The 23,719-nt window shown below is 36.8% G+C and overlaps 3 protein-coding genes across 4 annotated transcripts in view; 1 reads left to right on the top strand and 2 right to left on the bottom strand.

Annotated features, from left to right (window-relative positions):
* Positions 1 to 212: 212 nt before the first annotated feature.
* On the bottom strand, positions 213 to 3,596 carry LOC107552825 (protein FAM26E-like). Of its 2 annotated transcripts, XM_016234815.1 has the most exons (3): positions 2,843 to 3,596; positions 1,415 to 1,818; positions 213 to 815 (listed from the first exon to the last, which is right to left on the bottom strand). In XM_016234815.1, exons 1-2 carry the CDS (start codon positions 3,398 to 3,400, stop codon positions 1,429 to 1,431), a joined length of 948 nt encoding a protein of 315 aa, XP_016090301.1. In that variant the 5' UTR covers positions 3,401 to 3,596; the 3' UTR covers positions 213 to 815; positions 1,415 to 1,428. The 2 variants fall into 2 exon arrangements, with proteins under 2 accessions (XP_016090301.1, XP_016090300.1); XM_016234814.1 differs by having other exon boundaries at positions 213 to 1,818.
* An 813-nt stretch (positions 3,597 to 4,409) lies between these two features.
* calhm6 (calcium homeostasis modulator family member 6) lies at positions 4,410 to 6,898 on the bottom strand. The gene is made up of 2 exons (XM_016234813.1): positions 6,095 to 6,898; positions 4,410 to 4,981 (listed from the first exon to the last, which is right to left on the bottom strand). Exons 1-2 carry the CDS (start codon positions 6,632 to 6,634, stop codon positions 4,553 to 4,555), a joined length of 969 nt encoding a protein of 322 aa, XP_016090299.1. The 5' UTR covers positions 6,635 to 6,898; the 3' UTR covers positions 4,410 to 4,552.
* Positions 6,899 to 7,517: 619 nt separating this feature from the next.
* klhl32 (kelch-like family member 32) overlaps positions 7,518 to 23,719 on the top strand; it is a 31,864-nt gene continuing 15,662 nt past the window's right edge. Inside the window, exons 1-6 of the mRNA XM_016234819.1 lie at positions 7,518 to 7,662; positions 8,337 to 8,571; positions 9,356 to 9,477; positions 14,471 to 14,651; positions 18,264 to 18,371; positions 20,701 to 20,799. Of these exons, the coding sequence (XP_016090305.1) occupies positions 9,455 to 9,477; positions 14,471 to 14,651; positions 18,264 to 18,371; positions 20,701 to 20,799 (411 nt within the window). The 5' untranslated portion in view covers positions 7,518 to 7,662; positions 8,337 to 8,571; positions 9,356 to 9,454. The remainder of the gene's footprint in view (positions 7,663 to 8,336; positions 8,572 to 9,355; positions 9,478 to 14,470; positions 14,652 to 18,263; positions 18,372 to 20,700; positions 20,800 to 23,719) is intronic.

Genomic DNA, 23,719 nt, shown 5'->3' with positions numbered 1-23,719 from the left:
ACTAGGATGGTCTAGACTGCCTTTTTCAGCAGAGTAGATGAGGGTAACATTTCTGTCAAAGTACATTAATAATATTTGTACAGTCATAATAAAAATGCAAATATTAAAATATATAAATACATAGAGCAAGGCAAGAAACAAATACAAAAAGTATTAGCATTCAGTACAAAATTGCAAAAACATAAAACAACATAAAAAAACAGTTTAACAGGCTGTATGTACATGCATAAACATTTAGTTTATTTGTCAGTTACTTTTAAATCAATTGAGGCAGACGGTCTGAGTGTTTGTTATTGTAGTTCTCCTTTTTTTTTGCCTTTGCCTTTGCCTTTAAAGGAAAGACCTTGAGCCAGGTCTCAAACTCGGGTCAGCCGCTATATCTCATATTGTACACACCAGGCAATGCTCTGTGGCTTGGACTCAATTTTAATGTCTTTGGTTATTATGCTACATTTTGTTACTTCCAAGCAATATTTTTGCACACTCAACTGTAACTTTACATTGAATAACACTGTTTAATATAGTTGTTGTTATTTTTTTTCACTGACTGCTAACCTATATGTACTTCTCTTTCACAACAGTGCAGGAAATGCATACCACAAACATGCCTGAAACCACAACCTTACTATGTGTCATATATTTGACATTCTATAGTAATTGGTCCTGTTTATGTTTTATTTTTTTTGCGCTAAGAGAAACTCATTTTGATCACGAGGGCCCTTCTCAGAGCTAATCTTTGGGTCTAAACTACTGAAGAAATGAGTGCTGGGGACACTGAATGTGGTTTCCTGTTTGTCAGATCTTCTGCTTAAAACCTGCAGAGGAAATAAGAAATGTGGTTTACATGTTCTATATTTTGATGGTTGGCATAAGTACAATGTGACCTTATTGTAGATTTTAATCAATATTGTGCTGGATAGTTACTTATCGATACTATACAAACGTCTTTTGAGGGTATCATGCATAAAAGTGTATCAAACACACTGTGTTTTATAAGGATATGGTGAAGAAGATTTTAAAATGTAGAGAGGCATAAGAGAGCTACTGATTCAAAGAGTGCACAAGGGCTAAATGACAAATTTTTTTTTGTCTTTTTTGACTTTGTAAAACCTGAAATTCAACATTCAAGTAGTATGCAAATTGAATGCTGTTACTGAAAGTGCCACTCAAATCTGTCAACACCTCTAGGGCCTGAGATCTATGTTGGTTGACTAATATAAAAGTATAAAACTGTACAAAGTTTGAATTGTACTATGACCACTTCCTCAATGGGCAAAACAAAATGACCAAAAACTGTCAATACAGGTTATAGCTACCAAAAAAAATTTTTGTCTTCTTGATTCACAGTGGTTTTTTGTCTTCCAGGTCATATTAAAATTCCAGGTCAACTTAAATTTTTTCTCTTTTAAGTAACCAGTCGATGCAGTTCTATGCCATCTCTATGCCATCTTCCCCCTCCAGAACAGGTCGCGTCTCAGGGCTGTAGTCCCGATCAGTGCGCTCCACGTATCTCTGCAGTGTGCTGTAGTACTGTTCGCTTTGCTTAAAAGTGTATATAGTAGAGATCTCCTCCCAGGCCTTGTGATTTGGAAAGGGAAATGGTTCGGCACTTTTGTTGTCAAAGAAACTCTTGAGGTTTCTCTCTGCCAGTTTGGTAGCATAGTCTTCTGCAAACAACTCAAACTTTTCCTTTTCCTTCTCCATGTAGATCTTCTGGAAAGTTAACTGAAGGTAGCTTACTTGAGAGCGACAGTTCTTGAAGCAAGTCCCAATTAGTGCTACTGTTGCCGATATGATAATGATGGACCAGCCGAGGATCTGCGAAAATAGATTGATCAGTTGAATGTTATAAGATAGAATAAATGATAAGTTATTATAGCAAATTATTATTAACGGAATTTAGCAGGCAAAAAAGGCAAATTGTATTTGTGAATATTTTAGCGAAGCATGATGCACAGCTTACACAGAAGTCACTTTCAAACAGCTTTCTGTTGGTCAACACAGTGAATTGTGTGACCAGTTTGAACCTTTTGCAAAATCTCCCAGGAGGAAATCTTTCGCCCTCAAGATGGTCGTATTCATCCTTGCTTGGCTAAATTTTGTGTGCAAAATCCAGTCATTCCAATAGAAATCCACACAATCAGGAATTTCGCATGCATGAGGAGAAAAAGTTCCCCCTGCAGATTTAGCTTATGTTCAAGTTGGCCACGCAAATGTGCTGTGCTAACCAACAAAAAGCTGCTTGATTTGAAAGTGACTTCTGTGTGAGCTATGCTTCATACATCTCCACGCTAATGACAATAAACCATAATCAGGTTAGACATCATAGTAAATTTAACATGGATGAAAACAAGGCTTTGAGGGATACACTTATGTTTTTACAATGGCACGCACTATATAAAGGTCCTAGATCACGTAATTTTCACAACTTACAAATTTCAAAACAGCAAAAAAAAAATTTATAGTAAAAGTTTTTTTTTCCCTGAAAGACATTCATCAGCTGAACAATCGGTTCATTGGTAAACACCTGTACAGTCCATTGAACACTGTAGGCCCTACTTCTTTCCCTCACAGCTTTGTTTTCATTCCTGTCAATATAGCACTACCCTGACTACGGTCTTTAGACACTGGACCTGTTTTTGCACACGAAATTTCACCATAATTTCTCAGTGATTGCCTCTTCATGCAAAATTCCCAATCACATCAACTGCATTTTGCCTGCGAAAATTTGCCGAACAATGGTAAATGTGACCGCATCTTTGAAAAAATTCCAGAAAAATGTAATATACGAAAAAGAAAAAAAAGACAAAAGAAAGATTTCACAGTAACAGTCTGTGCTCACCTGTGATTGGGCGCGCAGCATCAACAGCAGTTCCATGTTTTCATTCGGAGGCAGCTGGGACTTGCTGCAGGGCACTCGGGGCAGCTCGTTCTGGCATGTACGTGTCTTGTTTTTGCAGAAAATTTGCACCACCACATTTTCATCCAGGCCACTAACAGCACACTCATAAAAAGTTCCATTTAACAGAGCTACACTAAGCCACATGACAGGGGCAATGCAGGCTCCAGACAGCACTTTTACAAACACTTGCAAGCATCCCACAAAATTACCCCTGGGGCAGAGTTTGAGAGGGTTGAGACAACACCCTGTATATAACCGCCAAAGACGTGTACTAACAAAGAGACCAATCGCCAGCAAGACAACAGCAGGGCCGAGCAGAAACGTTAATCCATAGGCAAAATTCTGTTGACGGTTGCACGGACACTGGAAAGACACCATGGAGAAAATTCGTTCACTACCTATTGTCAAAATAGCCATGAAGCTGTAGCCAATAGTGGTCTTCTGATTGGTGAGGAACTTTAGGACAGTCTTAAACGAATCCATAGCTGGTACAGGCATGGCTGCAACACTCCTAAACTGATGAACAGAAATGAAACTGAGATGATTTCTGCTATGGCACTCCCTTTTCTCACTCTCTTATTATCACTCTGTCTTCCACACTTCCTTTATCTCCTCCTTTTCCGTCTCTGGCTTCTCCGCAGCTCGTCAAATCCCTCCCCTGTCATTACCCTTCCCCCTCCCATTTAGTGAAGAACTGTGACCAAAACCAGCCCATCAGGTTCTGCCAGAAGTCACAACAGACTACAGATGTGTATGGGCACAATTACACATACATCACGCAACAGCAGTCAAACCAAATTAAATCCCAACAATGCAGTTGTTGTTTAAGTAAAAAGCTGAGATTTGTAACTGACAACATGCTTTTTATTATTGGAATGCCAGAATCTGGAGGTTGCTAGCAATGGAATGTGGAAATCCAGAGGCTGGAACAGCAGATTAGTGCATGTTAGGTCAAACAAAGAGTGTATTGCAAAATTATGTAGTGCAACATAATGCTTTACATTAGTAAAAAAGGAAGTGATTTGTTCTGGTTATGTACGAGGAGACAGTTTCTGTTCTGCTCTGGTGTATGCCCACTGTGTTGCCCTGCACTTCTCCCATAAAGACTCAGCTTTAACGCTAACCGCAAATGGTAGAACTGAATGAATATTGATTTTTTTTGTTGAGTGAGCTTTTAGCAGTGTAATTTTCAAATTGTACATGATTATTTCATGAAAGAAGGCATTAAAATGTTGCCTGTTGAAATATGAGATCACTAATCATCATGTGCATGATACAAGTTAAAGTGACACTAAAAGTGTAGCATTATAATGTAACTCTTTGTTTGTACAGTCCTTTAGAAATGGCCAGGGCACAGCTGTTCAAATACAAATGAATGAGGAAAACTCTTTAAACTGATTATTATGAAAAAAGTTTTTTATTGTTCATATATAAAAAAACATATACTGAAAAACTAAACTAAAATCAAACAACAAAAAACAAGAAATGTTAAAATCATACAGTTGTAGTATTCAAAAGAAAAGCTCAAATAGGGATATAGGAGAACAGTGAACTGACACTGTAACAGGCACAGAAAATAAAGAAGCCAGTACAGCTGTTTATGCCCATAATAACAGGCTATAGCATGAAAAGCTGTCAACTAGACGGCGTCTACAGGACCAGTTTGCCCTCGTCCACAAATGCAAGTGCTGCTGGGTTTGACAAATCATTGTCAGATCTCACTGAAGCCCTTACTAATGGATTTTCAAGGTCCTCACAAGTGCAAACATACTTGTGCAGGATGCTGTAGTATTCGTCCATGCTTCGGAACTTGTAAAAAGAAGATATCTTCTCCCAAGCCTGTCTGGGTGGACTCTTCATAGGAATGGGTTTGGTTAAATCAAAGAAACTTGTTATGTTTCTCTTTGCAAGCTTCTCAGCATGCTGAGCTGTGTAGCTGTCCAAAAACTCACTCTCCTTCTGAGTGTACATTCTCCAAAACTTCAGCTGCATGTAACTGATGGGAGAATAGCATCTGGCCGTGCATGTGAGCAGAAAGGTGAACGTCATCACAGAACCTATCAGGATCCAACCAAGTACCTAAAAGTATTATTCAAATATTAAGAGACATAATTATTTGTTGAAAAATAAAAATGAGATACATTAAAGCACAGATATCATAAATGTTTTTAAGATGACTGTATGGGACCTTATGAATGCAAACAACAAGGTAGGACATTCTGTGGAATTGCTAAAATAACCCTTTTACCTAAAAAATTAACAACATTGATTTAGGCTTCTGCCTGTAAAGGCCACTCCTAAGAAATTTGTCTTTGTTTTACTGAAAATGTGAATGAGAAAATCCCATTTAACTAAACAATATACATTTATATACAAAAAAGATTTTTTGTTGTTTATGACTACGAATTATGGACTACACGTTAGTCAGAGTCACCTAAAGTCTGCGAACCCAGCTATCAGGAAACGTAATCAGAATTTAGTTTTTTTCAAACATATGAACAATCATTATTCCAGTAACGTTAATAGAATGTTTGTTCAAAGTAATCTGGTCTTTAATGATGTTCTCAAATCATCATTTATACATAGTTCATGGAATGTTTTTTTTTTTGAATGAAACTTTTCTTATGTTACTACTTTCAAAAGTAACGTTCCCATAACGTTTGCAAAATGATCAAATGGAATGTTCCCTTAACGTTCGCAAAATCAAGAAAAACGTTAAAATATTTTTTTAAATGCACATTTCCTAGAACCTCTCGGAACCTTTTTTTATTTGTATTTTTTTTAGCTGGGAACATACCTTGATTTCCCTGAGGCTCCAGCGATTTAATCAGTGTCAGTGCATTGAAGAAACAAAACTATTGCCATTATTTATTATTAAGTTACCGATTTAGCTACACATCACAAATACATTACAAAAACGGTTTTAAAATGTCTTTAAATACAAATCTCAACGTATTGTAACCCCGACAATTTCTGACAAAAATTCCTCTCAATAGTCGAACCCCCTGAAACTCACTATTAAACTGAGATAGGCCTATTGAGTCCAAGTCAGGCCACAAGTAAAACTGCTAATGTCTGTCCGAGTCTTAGATTTGAGATGTAGCCTCAGTGAAATGACTTTACATTTTTCTCGGACAAAAACTAAAATGATGCCATGTCTCTTTAACCTTTCGCCTCAGTGCTACTGCTCACCTGCGACTCTGCGCGTATGATGGACAGCACAGCCATTCTCTCACTCTGCGGAATAGCGGTCCCATCACACGGGAACTTCTCCAACTCTGTCCGACAGTGAGGATACTTTTCGTTGCAAAGGTGACGTCTAAAAAGTGTAGTGTTGGCGCCAGTCATTGAGCACTCGAAATACACCCCTCTGAGTAGAGCAACTGCGATCCAGCTGAGAGGTGCGACCATTGCAGTCGTGGTGATTTGAAGAAAAACACACAAGAAGCCAATCGCGTAATTAAAACGACATAGCCTCGATTTCCTAAGGCACAGACCCGTGAACAGTTTCCATGTTTTATTGCTCAACATGTAACTTAAGATGAGCAGTGCAAGCGCGGGTACGAGGAGACAGACGTTGCCATAAACGAAATTCCAATCATTGCAAGGACACTTAAAAGCAAAGACCGAGAAGATGTGCTCGCTACCTGCAGTTATAAGAGCAATCAGTCCGAATCCTAAGTTGGTCTGTTGTTTCTGAGTGAAACTAAGCAAAGGTTTTAACTTGTCCATGGCTGCCAGCTCTTTGACGACCTCTTTGTTCTTAAACAATAAACCATGAGATGACACTCTCAGTTCCGTTATGAGACACCGAGTGTCACCTTCAGGCGGGCGCGCAATAAAAGCACACAAAGTCAAAGTGTTGTACTTAATTTAAGAAAAACAAGTTAATGTTTGCTTTTCAGCTGTAATGGGAAACTGACTTTATGAAAACTTAAGAAAACTAAAAACACAATGTAAGTGTTAAGTCTACACACCAGTTTAGTTGAAAGGCATTGCAAGCGAATGTGGCACAGTATGCAAAACACTTCATGCTCTCAATGACGTGTGAAGTTGCAATCTGCATATTAGTTCAACTACAATCTAAAGCAGTGGTTCTCATTCAGGGGCCCGGGACCACTAGAGGGCCTCGGCAAACTTCCAAGAGGCCCTTAACATGACTTCAATTATTTTAATTTTAATTGATTTTAAAAGTAAAAATAATAACATCTTACAACTTAATGGCCGTTGCCAAGCTAATAAATTACTCACAATTTTTATGCAATAAAATATTTTTTATTATATCATTTTAAGATTTTTAACCGTAATCATTCAAATTAAGGGGTTACATGTGGCTTTTTAATGAAAAACTACATTTTACAAATAATTGTAGTTTTACATTTATTATGTATTATGTTTAACATTTATTATTTTTTAACTTGTAGGTCTATTTATTTGCTAATTATGTTATAAAATAACATATCTAATACCAATATATGCTTCACTCAAAATCAGTAAGAAAATCTCACAATGTTTTTGCTGGTTTGCACTTCATATTCGGCGCCTCGTGCACACACATGATCCCGCGCATGTGACCGCAAGAGGCGGGGACTCTAGCGTTTACAGAAGCTCAGATGCATCGGGCATAGACGTGACGAGGTACGCCCCCAGTCTCTAGACCGTTTTCTCCAGGGGTCGATGCAGATATTTAGTTTGGGCCAGTCAAAGTTGCCAAGTGACCCGACGTCGGATAAAATCGAGAGAAGACATTGGACACGAAGGTACACTGCGTGCGTGCGCGCGCGCGCTTTTTAGCCCGGTGTATGTTTGTATATTTACGATGAATATTTTCTAACATATAGAAGCGGTTAGACAGTGATTACGGATGGATGCTGAATGGATGTACCGACAGAGTTCACAGCTGATTGTCATGAGGTTGCAGTTGGGCGGGTCTTAGTGAGGATTACATTTATTGTTGCTCAAATATTCTTGGTTCTGCCCTGTTGCTAGGAGACCTTTGACAGTTGAGGTTTAAAAGTGATTGAGAAGGGTCTTACAACTAATCACTCTGATCTGCATTTAGTGACAGGGTTGCTTTGTGTTCGTGACGTAATTAACTTGTCAAAATAATAATAATAATAATAATAATGGACAAAACAACATCCGCCTACAGGTTAATATTATTATTATTATTATTATTTTTTTTTTTAGTAATATAACCTACGCTTTGATTTTAACGCGACGGTATCTGACTTAAACTGTCTCCTTTACTTTGATGGATTAAGGGGTGTATTCTGGTTAAGTAGGTCAGTGACAGGCTGAAGATGATAGATGGGACCATTTGAGTGACACACCAAAGCTATTGAGAAAAAATATGTCATACTGTATCATGGACATTCGTTGTATGTCTTTCCCTTTCTCTCTTCTTTTCTCCTCCATCGTCCGTGGACTACAGTCTGCTGGCTGAAGGTCATTTTGATATCAGATCAATATCTGCTGTGATGCCTCAGACACGATGGGCCATTAGGCTCCAATGAGTTCTGCATCAAATCGCCTAACGTTACTCTCTGCATTGAAACCATTTGACCATCACACGAGGCTCTATGAGAGGAGCGCCACAGACTGATTTTGGATCAGAATGAACTTTACCTGTAGCTGTTTTGTATCCAAACGCATTGTGCATCAATAGGGTGAGTGGTGTTTTTATTATGTTTTTTTCTATTTTGTTGTGCTTTGTATGAGCATTACCGCATGAGTGAATCTCCCAAAAATATGTCTGGGTCATATTTTCACTCCGCTGCTTTTCATTTAGAAAATAAAGCCTGTTTATAGGACCATTAAGATTTTTTTTGATATCGTACTATATTTTTATGACAGTTATGCACATTTCACCCCCAAAATTCTAAATAAATTAATATGCATTATTGTTTTAATTATTAACTTGTGTGCAAGTTTCTTTATACTCAATTTTTAGATTCTCTTTATTGTACGAGGAAATTGTCCTGTCTAATGACACAGTGATTTTATTTTATGGAATTTTGTTTTATGTTAATTTAATTTGAAATGTTTTCATTTTTAATTATTTTGTTATTTTATTATTATTACTATTATTGTTAAAATCAGCATAAAGCTAGTGCAACAAGTGCTACCATAATGTATAAATACAATAAAAAAAATAACTACTGATTTTTTTTTTGTATTACAATATTAGAATTTTGTGAGGAAATGTGTTACATTTTAATATAAAGCCTATAGCATGTAGTATACATCAGATGATTCTCAATGGATATTTTACTCTGATTTGTGCAGCCAAATCTTTTCAATCTTTAAAAGCCCTTCATCTCAGTAGCTCCATCGAGATGCTCAGATATTCAGAGATATTCAGAGATATTCAGGCTATCAGAGGCTCCTCAGATATGTAGGCTATGTCTTTATTCACTCTCAGTCTGTGCTGTTTCTGTTCTCTCACTATAGAGTGCTGCACATGCTCAGTCGGGCCTGTCTGGTGTTTTGTAGTATCAGCAGGAAGCAGTCCTTCCTCCTCCTCTTCCTCCTCCTCTCTCCTCCAGGAGCATGCCCTCTGAGCCTCCTCCCAGGTACGTTCTGCACACCTCAGTCTACCTTGAGAGGTGACTGTGTCCTCAGCTCTTTGGTGAGATTTAATTTGTTGGATTTGATGGGAGGTGTTGTGACATGGTCAGCGTTTTTTAAAGAGCTCTGGAGGATATCTGAGGTCATCCGAAGCTTTTATCTCCCAGAAGGCGGTACTACTGCATGCTAACTAATACTTTAAAACATTTTTTAAGTTTACTGCAAAAAATACTTGTGACGATGTAACTGACATTCCGGAGGCATTTAGGTGGCTATGTTCTATACTCTCCACTTATAAGAATAAAATCATCAAACATGAATATTAACCGGTAATAAAATGTTTTTTGTTACTGCAAAATATAGTGAAAATAGCACAGTTACAATGGAGAGCAACATGATGACTTCATGAATACCCCTCCTCCCAGCCCAGCAACTGTTGTCAATAATAACAATAATAACATTGATCACAGTGTCACCCTCATAGGGCGTCTGTGTAAATAATGCTACATCACACTACAATAATGCAGTTAGCATTAATTAAATAATGTACAATATAGCATTTAGCTCTCCAATGTGCATAACTAACAAAAAAAATCAACAAATGTTGGTATTGCCCATATCCATTTGAATTCAAAGGAGGTTCATACTTTTTACTCATAAAAATGTTATTGTAAAAGTATATATTCTTCTTAAGAGTGTTATAAACAGGGGTGCACATAAGTTATTCGGTCTGGTTCTCATGAGAGCACCTGGAGATTTGGTTTGGTGCTCATACTGCATATAGTGTGACCCATTAAATATAACTTTAAAGGGGTCATCGAATGCCCATTTTCCAGAAGTTGATATGATTCTTTAGGGTCTTAATGAAAAGTCTATAACATACTTTGGTTAAAATCTCTCAATGGTAGTGTAAAAAACACCCTTTTTACCCTGTCAAAATCAGCTCTCTTTCCAGCACGCCGTTCTAGTCCGTGTTGCTTTAAATGCTAATGAGCTCTGCTGACCCCACCCCTCTCTTCACTGGGGTGACGAGCAGACTGTAAACTTCAGCCGCGAAACTTGCTAACTAGCAAATATTAGGAAATGCGATTTGCAAAGATTCATAAAAAAACCTTATACTCACTTCTTCTGTAGATGAAGCTGGATCATGAATGATTTGGTCGAACTTAAACGCATTTAGGCAGATCGGAAATCGGCGCATTCCTTTCAAAAACGAAAGTAACATTAATCCTCTGCATCTTCAGTGGCTCAGATGTCGGGAGTAAATGACGACTGCTATGTTCATTATTACATCCAGCAACAAAAAACCTAAATCGCTTAATCTGAGACGTTCTTGTCTCACATTCTTGTCTTAAGGAAGACAGACTTGTCAATCAACTATCGTGGGAGCGGCCTGTGCAGAACTATGTCATTCTGACAGGAATCAGAACAGCCTGATTTGAGAAAGGGGATTTTAAAATAGGAATTAAAAAAAAAAAAAAGCACTGGGTGGATTTTAACATTATAGGATGGATGTGTACACACACTTCCAACATGCTAATGAGCTCTGCTGACCCCGCCCCTCTCTTCACTGGGGTGACGAGCAGACTGTAAACTTCAGCCGCGAAACTTGCTAACTAGCAAATATTAGGAAATGCGATTTGCAAAGATTCATAAAAAAACCTTATACTCACTTCTTCTGTAGATGAAGCTGGATCATGAATGATTTGGTCGAACTTAAACGCATTTAGGCAGATCGGAAATCGGCGCATTCCTTTCAAAAACGAAAGTAACATTAATCCTCTGCATCTTCAGTGGCTCAGATGTCGGGAGTAAATGACGACTGCTATGTTCATTATTACATCCAGCAACATAAAACCTAAATCACTTAATCTGAGACGTTCTTGTCTCACGTTCTTGTCTTAAGGAAGACAGACTTGTCAATCAACTATCGTGGGAGCGGCCTGTGCAGAACTATGTCATTCTGACAGGAATCAGAACAGCCTGATTTGAGAAAGGGGATTTTAAAATAGGAATTAAAAAAAAAAAAAAGCACTGGGTGGATTTTAACATTATAGGATGGATGTGTACACACACTTCCAACACACATTTATGTTCAAACAACAACAAAAGTGAATTTTGCATCCGATGACCCCTTAAAAAAATGAAATAATAATAGTATTAATAGTATTATTGCACTTTGTTTAGTTAGATTATATTTAAAATAAAAAATTATCAAAATAATAAAGTGTGATAATACTATAATAATAATAATAATAATAATAACTTTATTTTTTATATAGCACCTTTAAAACAGTTTACATAATAAAACAAACAAGTAAAAATACAACACACGTGACAACCAATTAAAAACACTAAAATATAAAAATCTAAACAGTCAAGAAAAAGCTAACCTAAAAAAAAAGAACCATAACCAGAACCATACTTTGGTTCTGTGCATTTCTAATTTGTCGAGGGATATATATATATATATATATATAAGTACACACATATTAAACACAAACTTTCATTTTGGATGTGAGTAATTGCGATTAATCAATTTGACAGCACTGTTATATTTATTGCAATTATGGGTAATAATGTCAGAATTGCAGGATACAAACTCGCAATTGCAAGAAATATTAAATGTTCTAAAATCACAATTCTGAGTTTTTTACTAGCAATTGCAAGTATTGGGAAAAACTGTTGGGAAATTCCTGTCAATTCCTGTCACCATCAGTTCCTCTCTAAACTATATAAGTTATATATATATATATAACTATAACCAAATGGATTGCACCTTGTTTTAGAAGACAGCAGAATTGGATTCCACACCTTTTTACAGAACTTTTAACTTTTACGTTGATTCTTAACTTAATATTCATATGCATATGAAAGAAAATGAGTATGGATGCTGTCAAGCTCCTAAAGAAACCATATGCACCATAAAAGTAGCGCATTACTTATATATCCCAAGTGTGCTGAACTATGAGTGAACTATTCCTATAATGATAGAATGAACACGTTTATTCACTGCTGATTCAGCGTTTTATGAACGTCTATGGGAGCTCTTATTATTTCAGACTATTTTTAACAAAATGCACATCATATATGCAGAGCCTTACACTTTGCATTGGTAATTCTCCTGCTTCCATATTTTTATTCATGCAGTACATATCATACTGTTACATTTTTCATCCAACATAGAGTTCTGATTAGTACTGATTCAAAGATGGTTTGACCTTTAACCTTTACATTTTAGGCAATGACCTTTTCCTGGTGGCCGTACATGAGTTGGGACACGCATTGGGTCTGGAACATTCCAACGACCCCAGTGCGATCATGGCCCCCTTCTACCAGTACATGGACACACACAACTTCAAACTGCCTCTAGACGACCTTCAGGGGATCCAGAAAATCTACGGTATAGTTATCATCTCTATCACTTAATAATAATAACTTTATTTTTATATAGCACCTTTAAAACAGTTTCTCAAGGTGCTTTACATAATAAAACAGACAAGTAAAAATACAACACACACGTGACAACCAATTAAAAACACTAAAATATAAAAATCTAAACAGTCAAGAAAAAGCTAACCTAAAAAAAAAGAACCATAACCAGAACCATACTTTGGTTCTGTGCATCTCTAATTTGTAGAGGGAGTGCATTCCAAAGCCTAGGAGCGTAGGAAGAGAAAGCCCTGTCACCTACAGAGCGCAGCCGTGTCTGTGGAACTACCAATAAACCAGCTTGTGAGGACCGTAAATGACGCTTGGGTGTATATAAAGTTAAAAGTGCAGACAGATATTGAGCCTTATATGTGAGCATAATGATTTTTAAATCAACTCGGAACCTGACCGGGAGCCAGTGCAAAGACTTTAGAATTGGTGTAATATGCTAATTTTTCCTGGCACCAGTCAAGATCCTTGCAGCTGAGTTTTGCACACATTGCAATTTGTTAAGTGTGGTTTTAGGAACCCCAACAAGAAGTGCATTGCAGTAGTCAATGCGAGAAAAACAAAGGTATTAATAAGCAAAAGTTATATTTAAAAATTAAAAATGACTATTAAATAAAAATACAATTACTTTATAGTACACTTAAAAAATACAATGCTAATATTTACATAAATTTTTTAAAAATATGCATTTTCAACATTTTCAAGCTTTTATTCTGGTGGGTTGCCGGCAAATAAGTATGTGCACTGCCAGTTTTAACGCTGCAAAGTGAAGCACGTCATTGAATGAAATGTTTTGCTCTGAAACCAGCAGTGCGTAGCCTAGATTTATGCTTTCAGTTTGAATGGAAATCTAGTATAACAGTTAGCTGATCTAAAATGGTGATCGTGCATTAACAGCTGTCAACCATGTCGGTATACAAATGAGCGGTCTGAACATATTTACCAAGCGCATTTTTTATTTTGTTGCACACCTGTGCACCACTTATGTGCACCCCTGGTTATAAATATAAACAAAATATAAATGTTTTTTTTGTCATTTAACTTTTTTTTTTTTTTAAATTTGAACCTGTTTCACCCACAAACATAGAATACACAAACACAGACATTACCAAAACTGAACATCCAGAGATGTTTGTGTTTTGTAAACATACTGTACATACATACTGGAGGCTGTATGTATGTATGTATGTTTACAAAACATACATAAATATATATTACCATGTGGTAAGGTTAGTTAATCAGTTAATAAGTTTTACTGTAGTATTTCTGCATTCTATTTCTGTTAAATATTTTTTTTTTCAGGGGTACAGACAGAGAATGAGATTTAAATCTGAATGTGTTGAGCTGAAAAGAGCTATTCATGGCTCGGGAGCAGTGAGAATCAATGATATCTCACTTACTGAATAGATGTATTGATAGACCTAGTGTTCAGCAGCAGGCAGAAAGACACATACGCACACATGCACACTTCATTGTTTCTGGGCACAGGATTCCATGATGAGATGTTCATGATTTCCGAGCATAGGCTTGTCTTGCAGCATTGTTCTTGTGTCTCAGCTCTCAGGACATGCTGACAGGACAGAGGCTGTGTCAGTCCAAATCCCACCAGGACTCTGTCCTCTCTGCCCTTAATCAGCAGCGCAAAGACGGACTGCTCTGCGATGTCACCCTGGTCGCCGGGGAGCAGAAATTCCATGCTCACAAGGCAGTTCTGGCAGCCTGCAGTGATTACTTCCGGGTGAGATTTTACATTCTGGAGGTTCCATCTCATGAAACATGATCAGTAACAGTGTTTCTTTAGGTTTCTATGCTCTGTATAAAGCTACACTTCTGCAGGTGTGTACTAAAAGAACAGTTCTCCCGAAAATATGTATTTTTGCCATCATGTCATTCCATGTCTATGGAAGCTCATTTCTGCCACATAGGAAAGAAATTGTGTTTTTCAAATCATAATTATGACATAAAAGTCATAATAATAATATACAAAAGTCAGAATTATGACATACTAGCCATAATTATGACATAAAAAGTTGAAATTATGTTTAATTTCAATATAAATTATAAAACAAAAAGAGATTATAAGATATAAAGTCATAGTTGTGACATACAAAAAACAATTATGACGAAAAGTTGAAGTTATTAGATAAGGAGTGACTTAAAAGTCTAACTTATGTCATAATTATGATTTAGTATCTCTTAATTCCAACTTGTGATGTCATAATTATGACTTTTTATTTCAGAATTATGATTAACCAAAATATGATGTTTTTCTTAGGTGGCAGAAAAGGACTTCCATGAATATCCATATTTTTGGAACAGAAAGGGAGATGTTAGGCAGAATGTTCACACTGTCTTTTTCCGTACAATAAGAGTGAATGGGGACAAGTGCTGCTGAGTTCCAAAAATGACAAAAAAGCACCATAAACATACCACAGAAGTAGTCATTCGACTTGAGTGCAAAATTACAAATCTTCTGAAACCATCCAAAGCTTTTTAGGAGAAAAAGTCAGAAATGTAATGTGTACCTGTAAGTTGTTATACTAAAAATAATGTGTACATATACATTCAAATATGTACCAAAATGTTTTGTGCCAGGTTTGAAATCACTATGAAGTTATGGGAGCTGTTACAGCATCATTCCCTTTCAATACGTGGAAAAGAGCAGTGTAAACATGCTGTTAAACATCTCCTTTTGTGCTTCACAGAAGTCATGCGAGTTTGGAACAATGTGATGTGCGTAAACGATGACAGGATTTTCCTTTTTTAGCAGTGCAATCCTGATTCAAATATGTACAGTTCACATGGAAGGCAAGACGGGTAATGAAAAGTCGACAGCGGCCTGGAAACAGTATCAGTGAGATTTGATTTGGGTTTGTTCAGAAGATTACAAAGATGAAATAAATCCAGCTCTGCAACAGAGAGAAAGATTATCTTCACAGTTCAAAGACCAGAATTAAATAGGGCAGGTATATTTATCTCTATATGTCTCCTGGGAAGCTCTCCACCTCTGTTGGGCTGGAATGATAAGATTTTATCCTTCTGTTTTTGATTTTTGCTCTTGGTTTCTGATGAGGACACGTGCCTTTGTTAGCGGTCGTGGCTTATGTAAAACATGGACTCATCCAAAGCTTCAGTCAATATAATTACTGTGTACACAAATCAAAGCAAGCTGTTGGCTCAGTTTGACAGCTACCCTTTGATGTTGTCACGGTCCGGATGTGTGGAGGCAGGCAGGACGACGAGGACAACAAGAATTCCAATACTGACTTTTAATGTAGACACAACGGACGGACTGGACCGGACCGGACCCCACCCCCACACACGCACCATGCACGCGCACGCACACACGGTAACATTCACAATAACCGACCCTCAAGCTCAAACAGACAGGAACTAATAAATTGTGGCTAATTAGTGGCAGACAGGTGAGCACAATGACGGTGATTAAATAATGATTAGACGGGCTAAACCAACACAAGGGGAAGAAACCACAACAAACAGTCCACAGGGGTGTTACAGATGTAGTATGCCTGCAAGGTTTGTATTATTCCTGATTTCTATTAAGTGGAACGGTTGAAAAGCTTTAAATAGGCAGGCATGCATGAGCATGTGTCTGATGCTCTACTGTTAATACCAAAATGATTTGTGTTAGAAAATTAATCCTAAATCATAAGTTTCACTTTGGCATACAAGTGGTCCTGCATTGTTCGTGCATGAATTATACCTACAATTGTAGGGCTTGTTAAGGAGAGATGTGTTATTTGAAACACAAAAAGATGGTGAAACAAACCTTATATGAATGGAAGAAAGCACCCAGAACCATCCTAGAAATGTGTCAGCAAGTTCTTTCAGTTAAATACCATCTATCTATCTATCTATCTATCTATCTATCTATCTATCTATCTATCTATCTATCTATCTATCTATCTATCTATCTATCTACACATTTGCTTGAGCTTTTTGTAATTAAAAAAGAGTATGTCTATATGCAGTACACACACACACAAGTAGGCTATACAAGTGTATCTTTAACAAATTAATTGCATCAGCAACAACAATCACATGACACAAGTAAGTTCAGTGACTCAGATGATGATTCAGTAACCACTCTGGCCGATTAACTTCAGTGAGGGATTCACCAGACTTATTCAAACCAGTAATTAATCTTTTTGAATTATTCATTAAAAAAAAAGTAATTTGAGTAATAAGATTAATTTGTTTGTGAATCAGACTACACTGGTAGTGCTGTATGTTGTTTTTGTCTGTTTTGTTCTTGCCGTTGTTTTTGTGGTGCACTGTATAGACATAAAACTTGCATTCACAGCTCATGTGAAATACGATTGCGTGGTACTGAAGATTCACAGTACAGCAATGCTGGAAACACTGATGTGAAGCATTTAATAAATCTGTATTGTCATATGGTTCAAAAGGCATGTGTTGTAAACTAATTAGCTCGTAAAGCTGTTGTCTGACCAGCTGCTCTACTTTTCCAAGGTCAGAAGTCAGCCAGTCAGACATGTGACTCAGGACTGGTCATCCTTAATACCACAATCCCCTTCCAAAAAAACCCTATAAGTCTTGCTTTTGGGCAGTGGTGTCCCAGTAACGAGCTCTCTAAGTAGCGTCAACAAACCAACAACCCTCAGCTCTAATGAGTGCTTTTGAAAGTCTGAATGTGAGCTGAGGTCAGGCATTAAAAAAGTGCTGCTCTTAAAATAGATAATAGAAAAACGCGGCAGACTTGTACCAGGCACATCAAATGTGATATTACTACTGGGGAAAAACTTTCTGAAGGTGAGGTGACAAAGATAAGATGATAAACATTTGGCATCTGTTTTCAGCACACGGAGGCTTCAGACTGAGCCAAGACCTGCATTAGATGTCTATTGATTCTTTTAAAGGACTAAGCACCGATACTAATTTTAATCCAGAACCAGGCTTTTTTTTTAAACACTGGATGTTAATCATTAGAAGCATTAGGTTTGATCAGTGGTGTTTGGCAGGTGTAATGATGATCCAATGTCCTTTGACTTCCTCTTCTCCATGGGCTCTGATCAATGACCATCCTACACTCGCTCTGTGACAGCAATCAATGCTTTTGATTAGTGTACTCCTGCCAGAGAACACAGCGGGACAGTGCTGGCCTCTTGCTCTCTTTATTTTGTGTGTGTAAAACTAAAGACCGCACTGATTGATGGTCATGGACTCACTTTCATTTTCAGAATGATACTCTTTAGACTTGAATGAAGAGTTTATTGACGTTTTTATTTTAAAATCTATTTACAGGATGCTGTATTACTCTAGTTCTGTGGTGCATCCTGCTTATAAGTTTGTGTGTGTGTATCTTCAGGCCATGTTCAGTCTGTGCATGGTGGAGAGTGAGGCAGATGAGGTAACTCTCCAGGGTGTGACTAGCGTGGGACTGAAGCACGCACTGGACTTCGCCTACACAGGCCAGGTAAATTCAGCATAGCCCACACAGCTACATAGAGCCTGAACATGCAAAACAAACAAAAATTGACTGCCTCAAGCAAAGACAGGTTTCTAGGTTCTGGAAGGATAACAAATAGGAGCAGATAAGTGAAATACTTGTGAATAATCATATTTATTCTAGAGCTTCACAAATGGGCTTATAAACATCTAATTCTGGTTAAATGTTATTATATGTATATATGCCATATTATTATATATGTTACTGTACATTTGTAAACTGAGCTCATTTTATCCCAGAGATATCGTATTAGATTACTTCAAACTGAACTACACAGTGCGGAGTAAATGCCTCATCTGCATCAGAATGTTATGATTGGCCTACGGATGGACATATCGATACAGAAGTATCGATATATTCATACTGATATCAGTATTGAAAGTATCGATACTCAAATAAAAAATATCAATACTAAAGTTTTTTTTTTTACCAGTGATTTTGTTCATTTACCAAGAAATTTAATGCGTACAATATGCACTGATTTGAACGAATAATATATGTTAGCAAAAATTTGGGTAGGACAGAACTATTTTCCTGCTCATTCTGAACACAGAACTAAACAATCAGAGAGAGTGTTCGCTCACTGCTGACACTGCATTCAAACAGGGCTGCTTTTCCCAAAAGTATCAGTTCAGAACAATTCTTCAGAGGACAGAAAAACATAAAATTTTTGAGTTATTTCACAATAAACAAATTGAAATTGTTGCCTATAGTTTGTGCAATTACATTTATTTAAATTGAACGCTTGAAGTTCATATTGATCATGTTCTATTCTGTAACTAATGTTAATCTAAATAATACACTGTCAGAATAAAGAGGTTGTATTGTATGGGTGCAACTGGCAGTCTCTTATGATAATAAACCATGGTTTTACTATACAGTGACTGTAGTTTAATAGTATTTAAATGTTAAAATGCTTGTCAAATATAATGTTAAATGGGTATCATTACCTATTTTAGTCTTAATAATTAAATAATTAAATAATTTAAAAGTTCAGCTTATGGGTATCGATATCGACGATACTGACCTTTGAAAGTATTGGTATCGTATTGAAAGCAAAATAAGTTGTATTGCCCATCCCTAGATTTACCCAGAGTCATTAAATTTTGTATTTCAACGGCTCTGGATTGGCCTAAAGTAGACGTCCTATGTCAGCTCGTTCTGAACTCGTACATGCTCATACCAGTAATCTTGTGCTGCGTTCACACAGAGCATATTACCGGTAATATACTGGTAATGTTATAACTTCTCATACCGGTAAATTGCCGGAACAAATTTACCGGTATTTTTGAAAAGGTCCTGTTCACACATGATCTCTTAACAGTAATTTACTGGTAATTTACCAGTAAAGTCTGTATGTGTGAAAGGGGCTATTGATCAGTAGTGGATCAGAAGTGACAGTAAAGACTTTTAAAATGTTACAAATGATTTCTATTTCAAATAAATGGTGTTCTTTTGAATTTTCTATTTATAAAAACAAAAAATAAATCCTGCACACTATCTACACTTATGTATCAAATGTATCAAAATATACATTTATATTGAAATTATTTTTTAATAATTTTAAATTGAAATACATTTTTAAATATATTCAAGTTGAAAACTTATTTTAAATTGTTATAATATTACTCAATTGAACAGTTTTTATTGAATTTTTGATCAAATAAATGTACCCTTGTGGAGCATAAGAAACTTAATTCAATAACATTTAAAAAAATCTTACCAACCACAAACATTTGAATGGTAGTGTAACTGAATTGGATCAATTGAAGTGCTCACTATCCTCTCAGTTAAAATAACTAGTAGTCTGATTTTTTGCTCCTGGATGCATGTGTGCTTTAGTTGCTCCAGCCTGAATTTTTTTTCTTTTGCATGATTTGAGCTAACCATCTGTGGTGCAGAGAATGCAGCATATTTTGTGGCTTATTTTGATTGAGCTCTTAAGCCTCAATGAGAAGAATTCTTTTCTTTTCAATGTTTTAGCCTATTTCATTTTTATTAAAATGAAACTGCATTTGTATGATCATATAATGCACTCTGTATATTAATAATGATTATTTTAATGACTTTGCAATCTAAGGATCATGAAGTATTTAATATAGTAGTCTGCTATACACATTATTATAGAGCTGGCTTAAAATGCAACACTTAGCCTACTTTTAGACAATATTTAACACAGGGTCACTGCTCTGTCTTTCTCTTCATCAAGAGGTCCTTGGCCTGAAAAAGGCAGAAGACCCCTGATTGCAAGATTGTGGTTTCTTAGGATAGTCTTACTTCGGTCCTTTGTCTGTAGATCATGCTGGAGCCAGGAGTGATACAAGATGTCCTGTCTGCTGGAAGCCACCTTCAACTGCTGGAACTGCTCAGCCTCTGTTCCCACTATCTCATTCAGGTGTGTTTATGAGTAATTTCTGCCCATGTCAGCAGGTACTACATATAATTTCACTGTGTAATCAGATCTTTCTTTTACACCATCATTGTGTTTGTGTTAGATTTTATTTCTATAAAAGAGCTACTGTATTCCTGCTTCCTGTTAATTTATTAAAGGAATAGCTCTGAAAAGATCTGTCATCATTCATTCACTCTCATGTCATCACCCTCATGCTCTTTTCCATTTGATTACAATGAATGTGTTTATTTGAAGCTTTAAATAACAATATAATTATCATTAATCTATCTATCTATCTATCTATCTATCTATCTATCTATCTATCTATCTATCTATCTACACATTTGCTTGAGCTTTTTGTAATTAAAAAAGAGTATGTCTATATGCAGTACACACACACACAAGTAGGCTATACAAGTGTATCTTTAACAAATTAATTGCATCAGCAACAACAATCACATGACACAAGTAAGTTCAGTGACTCAGATGATGATTCAGTAACCACTCTGGCCGATTAACTTCAGTGAGGGATTCACCAGACTTATTCAAACCAGTAATTAATCTTTTTGAATTATTCATTAAAAAAAAAAGTAATTTGAGTAATAAGATTAATTTGTTTGTGAATCAGACTACACTGGTAGTGCTGTATGTTGTTTTTGTCTGTTTAGTTCTTGCCGTTGTTTTTGTGGTGCACTGTATAGACATAAAACTTGCATTCACAGCTCATGTGAAATACAATTGCGTGGTACTGAAGATTCACAGTACAGCAATGCTGGAAACACTGATGTGAAGCATTTAATAAATCTGTATTGTCATATGGTTCAAAAGGCATGTGTTGTAAACTAATTAGCTCGTAAAGCTGTTGTCTGACCAGCTGCTCTACTTTTCCAAGGTCAGAAGTCAGCCAGTCAGACATGTGACTCAGGACTGGTCATCCTTAATACCACAATCCCCTTCCAAAAAAACCCTATAAGTCTTGCTTATGGGCAGTGGTGTCCCAGTAACGAGCTCTCTAAGTAGCGTCAACAAACCAACAACCCTCAGCTCTAATGAGTGCTTTTGAAAGTCTGAATGTGAGCTGAGGTCAGGCATTAAAAAAGTGCTGCTCTTAAAATAGATAATAGAAAAACACGGCAGACTTGTACCAGGCACATCAAATGTGATATTACTACTGGGGAAAAACTTTCTGAAGGTGAGGTGACAAAGATAAGATGATAAACATTTGGCATCTATCACAGCTCATGTGAAATACAATTGCGTGGTACTGAAGATTCACAGTACAGCAATGCTGGAAACACTGATGTGAAGCATTTAATAAATCTGTATTGTCATATGGTTCAAAAGGCATGTGTTGTAAACTAATTAGCTCGTAAAGCTGTTGTCTGACCAGCTGCTCTACTTTTCCAAGGTCAGAAGTCAGCCAGTCAGACATGTGACTCAGGACTGGTCATCCTTAATACCACAATCCCCTTCCAAAAAAACCCTATAAGTCTTGCTTTTGGGCAGTGGTGTCCCAGTAACGAGCTCTCTAAGTAGCGTCAACAAACCAACAACCCTCAGCTCTAATGAGTGCTTTTGAAAGTCTGAATGTGAGCTGAGGTCAGGCATTAAAAAAGTGCTGCTCTTAAAATAGATAATAGAAAAACGCGGCAGACTTGTACCAGGCACATCAAATGTGATATTACTACTGGGGAAAAACTTTCTGAAGGTGAGGTGACAAAGATAAGATGATAAACATTTGGCATCTGTTTTCAGCACACGGAGGCTTCAGACTGAGCCAAGACCTGCATTAGATGTCTATTGATTCTTTTAAAGGACTAAGCACCGATACTAATTTTAATCCAGAACCAGGCTTTTTTTTTAAACACTGGATGTTAATCATTAGAAGCATTAGGTTTGATCAGTGGTGTTTGGCAGGTGTAATGATGATCCAATGTCCTTTGACTTCCTCTTCTCCATGGGCTCTGATCAATGACCATCCTACACTCGCTCTGTGACAGCAATCAATGCTTTTGATTAGTGTACTCCTGCCAGAGAACACAGCGGGACAGTGCTGGCCTCTTGCTCTCTTTATTTTGTGTGTGTAAAACTAAAGACCGCACTGATTGATGGTCATGGACTCACTTTCATTTTCAGAATGATACTCTTTAGACTTGAATGAAGAGTTTATTGACGTTTTTATTTTAAAATCTATTTACAGGATGCTGTATTACTCTAGTTCTGTGGTGCATCCTGCTTATAAGTTTGTGTGTGTGTATCTTCAGGCCATGTTCAGTCTGTGCATGGTGGAGAGTGAGGCAGATGAGGTAACTCTCCAGGGTGTGACTAGCGTGGGACTGAAGCACGCACTGGACTTCGCCTACACAGGCCAGGTAAATTGAGCATAGCCCACACAGCTACATAGAGCCTGAACATGCAAAACAAACAAAAATTGACTGCCTCAAGCAAAGACAGGTTTCTAGGTTCTGGAAGGATAACAAATAGGAGCAGATAAGTGAAATACTTGTGAATAATCATATTTATTCTAGAGCTTCACAAATGGGCTTATAAACATCTAATTCTGGTTAAATGTTATTATATGTATATATGCCATATTATTATATATGTTACTGTACATTTGTAAACTGAGCTCATTTTATCCCAGAGATATCGTATTAGATTACTTCAAACTGAACTACACAGTGCGGAGTAAATGCCTCATCTGCATCAGAATGTTATGATTGGCCTACGGATGGACATATCGATACAGAAGTATCGATATATTCATACTGATATCAGTATTGAAAGTATCGATACTCAAATAAAAAATATCAATACTAAAGTTTTTTTTTTTACCAGTGATTTTGTTCATTTACCAAGAAATTTAATGCGTACAATATGCACTGATTTGAACGAATAATATATGTTAGCAAAAATTTGGGTA

The sequence above is a fragment of the Sinocyclocheilus grahami genome, unplaced genomic scaffold (genome assembly GCF_001515645.1).
Source record: "Sinocyclocheilus grahami isolate Dianchi unplaced genomic scaffold, SAMN03320097.WGS_v1.1 scaffold459.1, whole genome shotgun sequence".
Taxonomy (NCBI): Eukaryota; Metazoa; Chordata; class Actinopteri; order Cypriniformes; family Cyprinidae; genus Sinocyclocheilus; species Sinocyclocheilus grahami.
This window is presented reverse-complemented; position numbering and strand designations above follow the sequence as displayed.